Source organism: Oryzias melastigma, linkage group LG10 (assembly GCF_002922805.2).
Source record: "Oryzias melastigma strain HK-1 linkage group LG10, ASM292280v2, whole genome shotgun sequence".
NCBI lineage: Eukaryota > Metazoa > Chordata > Actinopteri > Beloniformes > Adrianichthyidae > Oryzias > Oryzias melastigma.
The window spans coordinates 26528631-26545028 of record NC_050521.1 but is presented as its reverse complement, the minus strand read 5'-3'; the positions used below and the strand labels follow the sequence as shown (position 1 = coordinate 26545028).

Below are 16398 nucleotides of genomic sequence, written 5' to 3'. Positions count from 1 at the left end.
TACCAAATGTTGATGTAAAAATTAATAAAAATGCCAAAAAGCAGAATGGACTCCAGCGTATTTATAAGATAGAAGAGCGTCTGACACTAAACTGAAAACTTCGGCTCCTCAAGAGGCTTAAACAAGAAATTTGCCTCATTTGTAGAAAATGAGCTTTCTCAGGTCTGAGAAAACTCACATTTGATTGAACTCTTGTTACAAAAGGTCCTGAAGTTCTTGTGTTCCATTGACTGTATACGAGAACTGGACTGAGTGAGTTTGATGTCATCCATAGAAGATGGTTTACGTCCAGCTCTGACCAATGAAGTCAATTAGTCACCATTTTCAGAGATATGGACGCCGCCATGTTGGAGCCAGACACAGTCAGTGAGAAGTGATTGGTCCAAATTGGTCTGCGTTTCTATGGCAACCACTCTCTCCAACCTCGAGTGAGCAGGCTCCACCTACTTTTACTGAGGCGTCTGATTGGTTAGTTTATAACTTAAATATTTTGAACAACAGAAAAATATATAATGAAAAAAATAGAATTATCAAGAAGATGATTAAATAAAAGTATCAAAGCAAAAACTGTTATTCTGACCAATGGAATGACTGAGTAACAGCTGGTTATTTATCAATAGAAGTCTTTGGAGGCCCCTCCCCCCTTTGGAACACAAAAGGGGGGAGGGGTTAATGGTACTTTAACATTAACATGTGCGTATTTCAGCTGAGATGACCACGAGTGCAGTGGTGGGAGGAGCCAGAGAGCATCAGAGCCTTAATCGTCTGAATCAAAGAGGAGGTTTAAGGAAGCGATTAGTCCTGCCGGCAGGACGGCCTCTGGACGCACGTTCTCCCGACCCCTCGCAGCGGTGAGCCGCTTCTGCACAGCCCCAATTACCTCTATCTGTGGGGCCTAATGGCTGCAGTTGTTTCTCTAATGTCAGTCATTACCGTCTGGGCGCTTCATTTTTCTACAGCTCGGTCTAAGAAGAGCAGCTTTCAAACGGCGTTCGTCGACCTCCGCCGCCATCAAACCAAAGCATCATCCATGTCTCTTTGATGTCACTTTGTCACTTTACACACTAAAACTCCTTTCTCGATCAACGTGAATCTTGAGGCCCGAAGTTTGACTCCTGTGTTAGATTTGATTGAAGCTGAGGACGTTCCGCCTCCGTGTGTGTGGTCGTACCGTTGCGCTGATCTAGAGGGATTTTCATGTTGCACAGCTCTCCTTTAACGTCCCCGGGAACCTCCATGCCCAACTTCTGGTAAAACTCCCTCTGCTTCTTTATCTCCGCTGCAGGAGGGACAGAGGAAAACCATGAGAGGAAGAACACACTTTCACAGGGGAAATACGGTGCGACTCTCACCCTCTTGAAGTCCCGGTACGAGCTTGTACACAATGTCCTGCATTGTTCTGTCATGGCTGGAAGAAAAGAGCAGGTTGGTGATGAGATGTCAACCTGCCGTGTCATTTGGTGTAAAATTGTTTAACCATCTGCACTAATTCCTAGACCTGCATTAAAGATTCATAAGAGAGGAGTGAGGCCTGATTTTCCTGCACTCCTGGGGGGTTTATGCATCTTTCTGGGGTTCCTCCTTCTCTCCCCCCTTAGAGATCTGCTGATAAAAGGCTGTGAATCCCTGGATGACGTTTATGGAAAAATGTCCAATGTGTGACAAAAGGAGGAAATAAAAAAAAATAGCCCCGTTGACACTTTTAGGGTTCAGCATATGTACTTGTCAGTTTGAGTGCTAAGCTGCAGTTTCTGGGTCTGTTGACGTGGCGGCACCACGGGGGCGGCCCGGGTGTGCAGCGGCGCTTGACACCCGGCTCTGACAGCCGGCGGATGGACGGGACACGTGGAGTCAGCCGCATTGACATGGAGGAAGAGAGGCGCAGACTGTGGGGCGTTTATCTGCCCCGCTGCTCCACCAGGAGCTGCTGCATGACCGACTAAATTAACAGGCGGAGGAGAAGCAAAACAATGACCCCTGCTGGTACAGAGGGAGAACTGCAGCCTACAGCACTGCAACGCTGTTTCTCTGTTGGAACTTTAAATAAATGCATAAAACTTGAATTTTTATTGTTTCAAAATTCAATGTTCAGGTTTTTTGAGCTTTTATTTTACCTTACTTATTAAAGCCTTAAGAGAATACATAAAACTTGAACTTTTACTGTATTGAAATCTAAAGAAAATATGTAACATTTTAAATTTTCTTGGTCTAAAAGACAAGTTTTTGTCTTTTTTTTTTTTTTTACAAGTTTTTCCACTTTTGTTGAAACCTTGAAAGAATACATAAAGCTAAAATGTTTACTATATTAATTTTTTTATCAAAAATAAAAAAAAATGAATTTTTATGGTATAAATTCTCAGAAAGATGCAAAAACTTGAAATGTTTATTGCTTTAAAATTTAGATTTAGATTTTAGATTTAGAATTTAGATTTTTTTTTTACAAGTTTTTTCCTCTTTATTTGTTGAAACCTTGGGAAAATACATAAAACTTGAATTTTCACTGTATTAAAATTTCAAGGAAATGAATAAAACCTAATTTTTAAGTTATAATCTTTTTTGCAAGTTTTTTTTTCCACTTCATTTATTGAAACCTTAAAATAACACATTAAACTTGAATTTTTACTGTATTAAATTCTCAAGAAAATTAATAAAACTTCATTTATTTTTTTATTGTTTTAAAAGTTCATGTTTTAGTCATTTTTAAAGTTTTTTCCACTGTTGAAACCTTAAGGAAATACATAGACATGTAATTTTACTGTATTGAAATTTCAAGAAAAAAAAACTGAAATCATTACTGTATAACAATTTAAGTTTTAATTATTTTTACAAGTTTATTATTTTCCACTTTATCAGTTGAAACCTCGGGAAAATACATAAAAAATATTTTTATTTGATTAAAATTTCAGGAGAATTTATAGAACTTGATTTTTTTCTGTTTTAAAACTCATATTTATTTTTATTTTTTTATTTTTTTTCCCTTTTATTTGTTGAAAACTGCAAACTGCAAAAAACCTGAATATTTTTTTGTATTAAAATTTAACGTTTATGCAACTATTTAACAAGTTTTTCCACTTTTTCAGTTGAAACCTTAAGAAAATACATAAAACTTAAATTTAAATTATAATTGAAAGAGAAAAAAGATCAGTGCATCTGAATTAAGGACTTCTGTGTGAACACTGACTATAATTTCTCCATATGTTCCTCATTAACCTGTTGCAGTAAAACTTTTACCACCATGTCTTCATATTTTAAATATGATAAATGTTCAACCAAAAGAATAAAATGTTAGACATGCTTCAGAATTCAACTGTAATCTCACTTCTGTGTAAAGTCTTTTAAATAAAAACGCATTTGAGGATTCATTTCTGCTTTCAGATTTTTAGTTTGTTTTATAGGAACAGTTTTAGTTTTTTTCAAAATAAAAGAGAAAAGAACACTGGAAAGATTTTCACAAAATATTAGAAAAATAGATTTTAAAAAAGTGTTTGAAATGAAATATTTTTATAGGTGACTTGATGATAAAGAACTTTTTAATAAAAAAAAAATATTTTTAGAGTTCATTGAATGAATGTTTTGTTGTTTTTTTGAGCAGAATTGGATACTTTTGATCCGATTTCAAGTTGTTTTTTTAAGTAAAATCCTCTGCAGCTCATAAACATTCCAAAATTTGATCTTTGTGCAAATACTGCATAACAATATTTGGTCTTTTCTTGTTTAATCAAAGGGAAAATTGCTGTAGTTTGATTTAACCACACCACATTTTCTTCATATATGTCCTCCATCATTTCAAAAACGCCATAAGAACTGGTTAAAAACATCATTTTCATGGCAGTGGGTCTTTAAATTCTGAGGGAGGGACCGACGGTTTAGCAGCAACAGGAAGTCAAGAGGATTTTCCAGCTGCGCCGCCGTCTGCTGAGCCGACGCAGAGTTTCTTCTCATTACCGATAAGCTAATCAATGATTATACATTAGAGCGAGGAGGACGAGAGGCTCGAACGGCCTTCTGGGAAAAAAACAAAACAAAAAAAACACAGCCTATAAGATCAGGGATCATCTGATCTCAGATTTAAATCCAGTTTGATGAACAAAAAAATGGAAAAATGATTCCTGCAGGAGAGCAACCATCAGCTGGTGTGTGTGTGTGCATGTGTGTGGGTGTGTGTGTGTGTGTGTGCATGTGTGGGGGTGTGTGTGTGTGTGTGTGTGCGGGGATGTGTGTGCATGTGTGTGTGCACCGTCCTTCACTCACCCGATATACTGCAGTGGATGGCTCTGATGAATAACAATCCTACACGTGGGACACGTGTTGTTCTCCTCCAGATATTTCACAAGGCAGCTTCTGCAGACTGCACACACAAATACACACAAACACACACAAATACACACATTAGATGTTGTGCATTTCCCATTATTGCCTCTAAACGGAGGAATCCTCCAAAAGCAGAAATTGCATTTGTGTGCAGCGTGTTTTCTCAGAGACACAAATGAAGATTTTCCTCATTTATGAATAAAAAATAAACGACATTTCAATAAAACAACACATTTTAAAGCATATTTTTTCGCTTCCTGATCAAGTAAAACGAACGTGAGCAATAAACTTTAAAAAATGAAAAATTGTTTTGACAAAACTGCCGATTTTTGGTGTGAAAACAGAAAAAAACTGGAACAGAACAGAAATATTTTGCGACTAAATCAAAACTAGAATCAGTTTGAAATCTTCTAATTTGATCTGATATTAGAGAAGTGCACTATGTAAATCGTGACTGAAGAATATTAATTAATGAAGGAGTTATTTAACTAAAACTTCATTTACAAAATGTCTATTTCGAGTCATCTAAATATCTGAACTCTAAATACTTAACCTATATCGTCTGAATTCATTTTTAATCATATTTGATGGTTCCTGCTGAAAACACGTTTCTGCTGCCGCTGCAGTGGAGACGTGAGCTGAATCTGCTCCTCGGCGAGCCTTCATCACGGCGAGCCTTCATCACGGCGTCTGGACCCTTACGTCAGAATCGACCCCCCATCTGTGGTGCAAGCACTCCCTCTGCTGGGCAGCAAAGCTACCGACGCCTCCCAGCAGGTTTTCCTGCAACCTGAGAGTTTTTCCGTCTGCAAACATCAGTAGAACTTCAGCCGACCTCCTCCACTGATGGTTGATGGTAAGCAGGCTGCATGACCCCTGTGACCCCAACACTGACACAGATTTATTTCAAAAGACGAAGATTTAGGTCCAACATAAACCAGGATGTTTGTGTCTTTAAAGCTGGACGAGATGGAGATGCAGCTGCTGACGACATCATCATCTTTCTGATCATGTTCTGATCAGCAGCTCAGTAATGCTGCAGCTCTGAACCGGAGTGAGTCAAGTGTCTGATCCTGAAGCATCAAAGCAGCTCAGATCCTAAAGAGTTTTGGATCAAAGTCAGACGTTCTCGTTCAGATCATTTTAAAACTTGTAGATGTTTCTAAGAATCTGAACGGTCTTTCATGCAGCGTGCAGCAGAAACAGAGAAGAAGAAGTCTCTTCCTGGTTTACAGTCAGTCCTCCAACTCCTGTTTGGTTTTTCTATCATCTAAACCAAGTTTTTAAAAAGCTTACGGACCTTTCACCAAGATGTTTGAGATGCTTTAAAGATAGAAAAAGTCTAATTATTTACAACTGAACGTTTATTTTCTTTTGGCAAATCTAAAAAATATTCCTCACACTCAGCAGAAACAATATATATAAAATGAAGAAAAATGTGAAGTTTGGAAACCTTTTTTAGACAAACATGGCTCGTTTACAGCATTATAATCTGAATTTCAAACAAAAAACTTGATACTTTTTTGGTTTTCTGACAATAAAACAGAGGAGTCAGACATTGAGGAGATAATCTGTCGGTCTTCTGAGACATTCAAGAAAAAAAACATGAAAACTTCTCACTAAAACCCAGATAAACGCTTGGAAAACACGGACAGACGACCTTCACAGGAAGTGCAGGTGTGTGTGTGTGTGGGGGGGGGGGGGGTCAAGATGTTTCATCGAGATGTTTGAGATTCACTAGACAAATGCTCCTTCTACTCAACAGAAATGATGAACACGACAGTTAAAAATGACTTCCTGAAGAAAAAGATGGAGAAGACGTGAAGTTTTTGGTTGGAAACCTTTTTTAGGCAAAAGTTTATAAAAACTAAATCATAACCTGAATTTCTGATTAAAAAACATAATCATGTTTGTGTTTTCTGACACTAAAGCAGAGGAGTCAGACGTCCTCTTAGATATTCAAGAATAAACTTGATAACTTTCTGATAAACCCTGGAAAACACGGAGAGACGAGCTTCACAGGAAGTGCGGTTGTGTGTGTGTGCGTGCACGTACAGGTGTGCAAGCACTCGGTGACTGTGGTGGCGTCGATCAGGTAGCCCTCGCACAGGCGGCATGTGATGTGGGCGTTGATGTGACACAGGTTGATCTTCCGCGTCAGCATGTCGGGGTTCTGAGGAGGACAGTTTTCAATAAAAAACTTTATTAGCAATCCATGCACGACGGTCAAAAGGACAAATGATAATTAAAGAGCTCAATGCGCCAAAAGAAGGTGAAAAAAGAGATTAAACAGAGCCTGAAATCAAATTTCAATCTTTGTGAAAAGAATTTAGAGTTTAGCAAATGCATTAAAACATAAGTGAGAAAAGCTGATCTTATATTTAAAAATATAATCAGAAAAAGTTGAACATGTATTCATTTGGAGCTTGTGCACACATATATGCTTCCTTAATATCATATTAAAAAAATCAAAACGCACACAAACTTTTCAACTGTTTAATGTCAGTAATTCACACAAACATCATTTTTCAGCTCGAACGGAGAGTGAAATGAAGGAAAACTTTGTTGGAAATGAATTTCTTCAGCTGTGCTTTAATGTAGCAGTTATAAACACAAATATAAACACTTCTCTTTTCAGTTTTTTCATATTTGAATGACGAGCTCAGAGGTTTAAAATGATTTACAACCTTCTAACCTCAACTCCCAGGTTTACCTCTTCATTGGAGGGAAACTATATCAGGCTGATGGAACAAAAAAACCTTCAAACTTTATGACTGATCGTTGTTTTTAAAGCTTAACTTTTGCTGATTGATGATCCAGATTCCATCACATCATAACTTGATATTTGCAGCAGATAAATCTGCTATGTTGATGAAGGCGACGATCAACAAGCTGCAGATTCAGTTGCCGCTCTTCCATTCAGAGCATCAAAACCACAGACGGGCCAATGACTGGTGGCGGTTTAGTTTCTGCACTGACTGCGCACGAGCGGCGTACGGCGCGGCCTGCAGGCAGACAGGCTGCAGCACGGACATCCATGGGGGGATTTAAAGGTGAGTTTGTGTTCAGTCTAACATCCGTTTCCCTCACTGAGACAGGACAAACAGAAAGTCAACAACAACAATCCTGAATCTGTGGATTTGTTCTAAAAATCCTGTTTCTACCTCACAGTTTCATGTCACTTTTGCCCTGAGCTTTGCCTTCCAGGCGCCATTCCCATATGACCTCAAAATCAATCTCTGCCTGTAGGGGATCTCGACTTGAAGAATCTAAAACACAGAAGATGAACCTCAAATGACTGCACACTTCTGGAAACCAGAGGATGTTGTTAAGAATATTCTGTCCATCTTAAACTGCCTCAAAATCCTCCCTTTTCTGCTGCTGACTACCTGGACCAGGTGTGTTTAGCCAATAAGGAGCTTCAATGGCAGGTTGGTTGTTTTATTTTCTCTGTAGTTCAGAAGTCTCCCTATAGATGGCGCGCTACAAATAAATTCAGGGCATAGTTATTCAGCATTCATGTAGTGTTTAAAGATTTGTTGTTTTTCTGATATTCATTGATTTCCAGGTCATTTTTCTGATTATTTCAACACGACTTGAACGCAGCATTTCAGCATTTTAGATCATAAAACGTCCCGGCACAAATAAACAAAAGGACCAGATTTCTGAGCGTTTCCTCATATCTTAGCGTTTCTATGCCGACGACTCACAGCTCTTCAGGTCTATTTGAGACCATAATGAGTGTGACGTCACCCATAGAAAACACATTCACTCCAGTTCCAATTAAATAAAGTCAATTCAGTTGGAACCAGACAACATCTAAAAGCAGTGATTGGTCTGAGTCATTGACAGTATATAGAGATGGACAACGTGCCTGTGATGTCAAACATAGAAAACGCCTTCGCTCCAGTTCCAACTAAATGAAGTCAATTCAGTCACCATGTTGGAACCAGACTATGTCTGATTGGTCCGAGTCAGCCTGAGCCATTGACAGTATATAGAGATGGACAGAGCGCCTCTGGTTTCATAGAAAATGCCTCCACTCCAGTAACAACCAAATTAAGTCATTTCAGTCACTGTGTTGGAACCAGACGACGTCAGTAAGCTGTGATTGGTCCGAGCCGGTCTGAGTCAACGTTTCTATGGCAACCAGTCTTACCAATCAGGAGAGAGCTTGTTGGAAAGCCACACCCCTTCCACCAGAAAGCAGGCTATACATAATCTGTCATTCAAATGTTTTGAACGTTGGATGTAGGGACCAGGAGGCTCCACCTACTTGTATTGAGGCATCTGATTGGTCGGTTTATAACTTGAATAACTTGATAAAATATATCATGAAAAAAGAGGATTAGCAAGAAGATGTTAAAGTAAGTTTCTAGGAGCCACCGGGTGTTTGGAAAGCCAGGGGGAGGAGTCACTCAGTCCATTTCTCATATACAGTCGATGGAACAAACATTCCACATGCAAAGAGGAATCCGTTCACAGCTGTGTGGCCCCGAGGTCCCGTTTGACGAGCCAATTTCCTCGCCAAGAAACAAAAAAGCCGCCCACTCACTGAACGCAGAAACCCATCCGACGATTTGCTCCTTTCTAAGAACACTAATCCTTTCTAATCTACTGCTGAATGACACCAGAGCTCTCCCTGGTGAGGCGTTTTTGTGCAACGGTTCAGTCAGCTGAGCCTCTCAGAGTCAAGCCTGTTGCTACAAGACGAGGAAATGAGAGGTACAAGTTTCTGCTTTCATTACTTTTGGATATAGATTTATCTCTAGAAGGGCACTTATATATAAAGTGATAAGGACTTTTTTTTGTTTTTTTCAATATCTAATCAGCTCAAACCAAAGCAAAGCACAAAGTAGTGAACCAGGAACATCTCAGCAAAACTATCAGGAGCAAAAAATAATAAAAGGAGAGAAAATAACAGAATCAAAAATGAAAAGAAAACAGATAACAGCTCCAAATTCGAAAAGCAATTGAAACATTTCTGTATATTGTAAAATGTAGGTTTAATTTCCTCTAACATCACATCTCTGAGGTAGGGGTTTAGGGAAAATCAATTCGGTAATATATCGCGATATTTCCTTTGTATCGATTTTAAATGCTGATGAGATTATTTAGTCATCTTACTGTGAAAGCTGTTTTTGTGCTCTACTTAGATGCTGTGAGGGGTCAGATATACTGAATATCACTGTCAGCGGACAAGGTTGGAAATTTACAACAACACCAGATAAAAAAGAAACAGGACCAAAAATGTTCATGTCAGGACAAAGAAAAAACAAGTCGCTAAAATAACTCCGACTCTCATCTATCTTGGGATAAATTTCAGAAAGTCTGGATTTTGGGAAAATGTGTTTTCCACGTAGTTTTTTTAATTTAAAAAGTCCAGGAAGTAGACGGTCCCAAAAACATTTTATCCCAAGAATTCCTTATTTTTCACTCATTTTAAAGCTTTTTTTGCCTAAACTCCACTTTTATTCTTCTTATGTCTAGAAAAAAAAACTATAGTTTCCTAAGATTACATTTCTTTATTCCTTTGGATGAAATAAAAGCATTTATATGTCCTTATTAGTGCATATTAGTATTTCAAATAGAAAAAAGACCCTGAAGACTCTTATTGATCGTATCTAGAAGGTCTAAATTCTCTGGGATAAAAAGACAGATCTTCTTATAATATTTAAAAGCTGATTAAAGTGAGTTTTAATCCCAACTTGATCTTAAAAACTTGTTTATTCTTTCGATTGCTCCTCGCCTCCTTCTACCTCCGTCCTCTGCATCCTCCTCACTCTGAAACATCATGTAGGTGGTCAAGAAATCCATTTTAGACAGAAACGTGGACTTAAATCTGTGGAAAAAGTCACAATTTGAAGCTCGTTCTCTCAACTCAGATTAGTAACCTCTAAACTAAAGCTTTCAGCTCCGCAGAAACAGTCACGAGGTTTTAATCCACAAACAATGAGAGTCTTTACATCCAACTTGTAAGACCAGCAGAAATCTGTGACCCGACTGTTACCATGGCAACATCATCAGCACCAACTTGACTTGAAAACAAGCAGAAACTGGCTGGAGTGAAACATCAAAGTCTGAACTTTTCTTCTCTGAAAGTTGATTGATCCGTGAATCAAAGCTGTTGACATCAAACGGGCGATGGAGAGGAGGCCTGAAGGAGGTTCGTCTGTGATCCTGGACCACGCCGGGCTCCCCTCGCTTGTCTGAAGAGCTCTTCGTCTCCAGAAGAGCCTTTCTACTCCAGAGAAAATCTGTTGATGCTTTTATTTGCTTTCCAGGAGAACCAAAGCAGCTTGATGGATCGGCCATTAGCTTCCTCGCCGAGCCACATCAACCAGCTTCTGCTGAGCGGCCGGCCAACAGGAGCAGCTGCAGGTAGATGATGAGAAGTGAAGGAGCCGGCGGAGATCGTTCCGATAACGGCCGGCCGCGCTCGGGGAATCAGACACCGAGAGCATCCATTATTTAGAGAAATCCTCGCAGACTCTGAGCGGCGACGCCAGTCAGAGGAAACGTGCTCAGCATGCCGGCTTTTCCGGGATGGAGACGTGTGATGGCTTTAGGTTTCTGAAGCTGGATGTCAGGGGAGTGTGAGGCGGGGTCAACGAAAGGCACAGCCAATCAAATCAAAGTTAGACAGACAAGAATGTTGAGCTGCGTTCACACTGATATGAGTTTAGAAACTTCAGGTGCATGTGGGAGGAGCTATTGTTAAAAGTTTTCACTCTGGTCGCTACATGGAAGAGAATAAGAAAAATAAAATAAGAATAAAGTTAAAGGATTTTTGTATTATTTTGAGTTCAGAAGTAGAACGATCATGTTGGTTTAGGACTCGTCATAAGCATGAGCATCAGCTAATCGACATAAGGTTTGCTTTCAAACTGAATTTTCCTATTTCTGATAAATCTACTTTCTGGTTCCTGCAAAAATGTATGGAATAAAATAAAAAACTCAGAAAGAAGGAGAAAACTCTTAATGAAAATATGGAAATATTATCTTGAGTAAAAAAAAAAAACAATCATCTTTAGGTCTTTTTGAGGTACACAATTAAAATATTTTGATAAACTAAACAAAGACATTTAAAATGTATGACAGAATCAGTGCATTTAGTCAAATCAGACGTGATTTATGTCTGAACTTTCAAGCAGCACAAAAGGTTTGAGGTTAAATCAGGAGCAGCTTAAAGAGAACGAAAAAACAGATTAAAAATAAATTAAAAAAGAAAATTTAAAGCAGTTTTAAACTCAAAGATACATATACTAATGTATTTTATAAATACATTTAAATTTAAATAAATAAAATAAATGTATTTTATAAACTTGAAAGGAATTATTGCAAATAAAAAAAATAAAATTGAACATTTAAAATAATAATATTGAAAACTTGAAAACTAAAATGAAACTGAAAACTGAGAACTGAGAGCAAAGAATGGGAGACAAAAAAAGGAAAGTTGAAAGTACAAATAAACATTTTAATTGGTTACAATTTTAATTTTTTATTCAAGTTTCAAGTTGACCTTTTTTCAGATTTTCTTTTCTTTTTCTGTTTTCAATATTATTTTTTTCTAATTTTCAATCATTTTCAATATGTATTTTCTAGTTTAAACTGCTTTCAAATATTCTTTTTTTTTTCAAATTTACAATCTCTGTTTTTTAAATTTTACATCGTTTTTTTTGTTCATTTTAAGCTGATCCTGATTTGACCTCATCAAAAAGCTTTAGAGAAAAGTTTAAATTCATCAAGAACACAGAAAACAAAACGATTTAAATCAAATATAGCAACATTCCCAACCAGCATTCCTACACCCAAAAACTATTTTTCTGCTATAAAGTTTCCATAAATTTAAGGAACTTCTGCGAGCAGCCTTTTTAAAGACATATATTCTTAAAGTGAAAAAGTGAAATAACGGCGCTCTTACCCCGAGTACCGCCATGCGTGGACTGTGGGTGGTGCAGCAGCCACGTTTCTTCCTGGTGCGCGACAGACGGTGTTAGCTGCTCATCATGGAGAGCTTCTCGTGGAAGCCTGAACAAAGACAGAAACAACTGTAGGTAGAGTCCTGAAGAAACCTCAGGGAAGTGATGGACACTAAAGTCAAGAAAAACACCCAAAAATTCAGTTTATCTACAAACACAAGTGGGGTTTCCTTTAACCGCTACACAAAGAGTACAAAACATCAAACCAAAATGTATTAACAATGAAATCTAATCTACTTTGGGACATATTCTTGTCTAAAAAAAGGCCTATTTCAAGCATACATTGTAGAAAATACAGAACAAAACACACATTTTTTAACGTATTACAGAAATAATGAAATGCATTGATTATAAAATAGAAAACAAACAAAAACACAGTTATATCACATTTGGTTCATTAAATATAGTAATTATTAACTAAAGTCAAGTAGAGTTTGATTGATTGAAAAGGTGTTGGCAGAAGTGAATTTATATAATCCCACCCCTACGCAGTTACCTCATTTTACAGTTTCTAATAGTGATATTATTCAATCAAATCAGATTAAATCAAAGGGTAACAGTAAGGCAGACGTCGTCTTTGTGGATGTATTAGTCACAACTGTCCTTACAGGTGAATAAGAACCACAAGATTTGACTTCATTTGCTGCATGAGCCTGAAGGGAACACCTGTCCTCCTTTGAAGACCCACCTACTTTTATCCATGAGTCTACCTGTACAACCCAAGAACCTACAGGTCAACCCCCCTACAGGTACTCGTGACTAAGGTCTTCTTAAAAAAGTGAAATGACGACTAAAAAAATGTTTAAACTCACTTTTCTATTTGATAGTAAAATAGCAGAACTGCAGTATTTATGGTTCATGGTGGTTGCAGGTGTTGTCTGCTGCAGTGGGCGGAGCCTAAACAAGTCTTTAGTGTAATGAAGTGTTAGAAAAACATCTGTTCTTGTTCTTTTCCTGAATTTGAAGCAGCCTTTTTTCATTCTGATCATCAGCTTCGTTCACCAGGATGATGTAGAGGTTATGATATAAAATAAATAAATAATGAAGACACGGAGCCGGCCGCTCTGGCAGCTTAAACACAAAACGCCACCCACGCCGACTGACTGACTGACAGCAGTGAACGCCCGCAGGAAAAGCGCACACAAAGACACTTCTACACAAAGTCCAACACAATGCACAGCTGTCTGATCGTGCTCCGTACAAGAGCGGGTGATTGGCTGTGCCGGCGCCGTGCTCCACAAAAGGAGCTGACCAGTTCATGCTCTTCTACACGCGGCCTCAGAGGAACATCTCTAAGCGTCGCCCTAACGCTCTCCCAGCTCGGTCGAGTCTGTTAAAGTGGTGGAACAGTAATGATGGGGGCTGTTGAGGACACGGCTGTCTGCTGGAGAGAGAGCGAGTCAGCGCCTCATCTGTCATGTTTTACACGCCCGTCTGCGAGGAGGAGCCAAGGTCGTTTTCTCTGCTGCTTCGCCCCAGCAGACACGAGGCTGCAGACGGTCCACCATCTAACTCCTGAGAACTTCACAGTTCAGGGTTTATACAAACCAAAGAACCATTTAAGGTTTGGATTCATTAAGAGAAGACAGAAATAAGTCAAAAAGGGTTTTCGTAAACCACAAAAACAACAACTAGAAAAGGTGTGAATGCTTTTACTGAGGAGGTTGAAGCTGTTTACTAAAGAAATGTACTCTGATTACTTAAGGGATTTGATGAAAACACTAAAACTATAGAGATAAAGCTTTTGCAAAACTATAGTTGCTAAAGGACTTAAAGTTACAGAAATTTTTGTAGAATTTGTATAATTTCTTGGGGAAAAAAAAACAAAAATTGCGTAATATTTTAAAATATGTAAAAAGGATGAATACCAAAAGTTCAAGCAATAATGTCCTGAACCTGCTGATCATTTTCATACCAATGTTGCATAAGTTTCAAAAATCCACTAAGAATTTAAAGAACTTCTCATTTCAATGGGGATAAAAATAAATAAATAAAATAATAAAAATAGCATAAATTGGGTAAAATGTAAGAAATTGGAAAATATATGAATACCAAAAGTACAAGCAGGAATGTCCTGATTGTGTTGAAGGTTTTAATAGTGTGATTGCTTAAGTTTAAAAAGTTTTTGAAGGATTTGTAGAATCTCCCATTCGTTCTCAACAGGGCTGAAAAATCACATTAATGGCGTAAAGTCCTAAAAATGTACCAAAAAGCGTCTGGAAAGGAGCAGGAGAATCACTATAGTGTGAATCCTTAGTAAGCATTTCTAAAATAAAGTAGTAAAGAAACCCTCTATGCAGATCTGACTGACATTCTGACTAAAAACCCTTCAGGTTGTTTTGAATCCTCATACCCAAACTTGATCAGCAGTCTCGGGTTATATTCACACCGCCTTCGGTAACACACATTCAACCAACCAACCACTTCCACTGAAAAGTCTCTGCAAACACATAAATGTGCGTTTTGGGCTGCGTTCAGAATTCTCGAGCAGCGCTAAGCTAGTTTCTATGACTGTTTTTAAGCTCTATGTACAAACTATTGAACGTACATTAGAAGATAAACCAAGTTAACTCTGACCAATCAGGGCACAGACGTATAGATTTTAATCTATGGAAGTGAAAAAATGTGAAAATTGGTCATGTATGAGAAATTAATAATTGTAGTTCGTACTGGACTGGAATTCTATGACACCAACTGAATGTCCGAATTCCCACCCTAATCCCTAACTACTAAAAAACGATATAGTGCAGGACTTTATAGTGCCCCGGATTTTAAAGGGAATTCGGACACGATGCTCACTACTTTTCTACTAAACGCCGGATATGACGTCACCGACTTCACAAAGTCAAAATCGAATAAATACGAACATTTCACGTTTATTTTTGACTCCACTATGTTCTGATGCTGAAAATGGAGATGGTTTATCCAAAAATGTATCTATTTAAACACGTTTTTTTGTTCGACCGCAATGCATTGTGGTCTAAATTCGCTAATCTAGAGAGCATCGATGCACGCCAGTCTTTCGCAAAGACTTGTGGGAGATTTCTAGTGCACTTGATTTTGGAATTCGGACAGCACTAGAAACTATATAGTGCACTATAAAGTGAGTAGTGGGGAGGGGGGGGATTTGGACACAGCACAAGTCTTTCGTATATCGGAATAGAGCTGAGAAAGAACAACTTGGGAATAAGATTCACGAGATTTACACCGCTTCATTTCACACCAAGCGTCGTCTAACTTTAAGAGGTGGACGTGCGCTAGTAAACAATAGAAGAAAAAAAAGAAGAAGCCCCTCCCTGCTTGTTCAGTGTGAACACCATGGGCTAAGCGCACGTTCAAGAATGTACGTTTAGCACAATGTACGGTCAGCTAAAGAAACGCTGTGCACTCTTAAAAACACTTCAACCCAATTCTTGGGTTATTCATGTTTGGATGTATTTTTGGGTTACTTCCTTTTTTGTCATTAAAGTTTTTTATTGATCAACAAAAAAACAACAAAATACAAGAGCATCAGGTTAGTACAATTAGAGAAAATAATTGACACAATTGAACTTATACAGTGGAAGAAGGGCTGGGTATGTTAGTTTTAGTGATCAAAATCTCAAATGAAGCCGTCTCTGTGATGAGTCTAACCCGGTCCATGAGCTGAGGTTTGTGGGGACTCCTCCAATTCCTTAGAAGGAGTCCTGCGGCCACCATTGATCCAGCTATTACAAGCCCAAACAATCCTTTTGGGAATCCAAGAGGCCTAACAGCTTCATCTCCCAATAGATATAGTTGTGGTAATCGAGGAACAGGTAGTCTAATCATACTTTCCACGCTTGTAATCACTTCACTTCAGAACAATCCCAAAACGTGTGAAGAAAAGTACCAGATGTTATTTCCACATTTCCAACAGTTGTTCTCTCACAACAGGAGGCAGATCTTAAACATCTTTGACAGAGTGTATTAATACCAGTGCACAATTTTAAGGCAATAATGGTTTCATTTCAACACAATTCATGTTTTTTTTTCTAGAGTTAAAATAATCCAGAAAAAAGTTGGTCTCGTTTTAACCTCATAGCTGGTTTGAAACTGATCCAACTTGGGTTATTTTTTGTTCTGT

General features: G+C 38.2%; 1 protein-coding gene and 1 long non-coding RNA gene across 4 annotated transcripts in view; both read right to left on the bottom strand.

Annotated features, from left to right (window-relative positions):
- The window catches only part of LOC112137855 (polycomb group RING finger protein 3), a 53374-nt gene that overhangs the window by 12501 nt on the left and 24475 nt on the right, over positions 1–16398 (bottom strand). For both annotated transcript variants that reach the window (XM_024260384.2, XM_024260383.2), the window contains exons 2-6: positions 12236–12342; positions 6367–6484; positions 4252–4348; positions 1353–1408; positions 1172–1279 (exon numbers count right to left, since the gene is read on the bottom strand). In XM_024260384.2, coding sequence (XP_024116152.1) covers positions 1172–1279; positions 1353–1408; positions 4252–4348; positions 6367–6484; positions 12236–12250 — 394 coding nt within the window. In that variant the 5' untranslated portion in view covers positions 12251–12342. The remainder of the gene's footprint in view (positions 1–1171; positions 1280–1352; positions 1409–4251; positions 4349–6366; positions 6485–12235; positions 12343–16398) is intronic.
- Positions 6888–8089, bottom strand: LOC112137856. 2 transcript variants are annotated; one of them, XR_002917636.2, is made up of 2 exons: positions 7476–8089; positions 6888–7400 (listed from the first exon to the last, which is right to left on the bottom strand). It is a non-coding gene; the product is annotated as an uncharacterized LOC112137856 (long non-coding RNA). The 2 variants fall into 2 exon arrangements; XR_004948580.1 differs by having other exon boundaries at positions 6888–7316.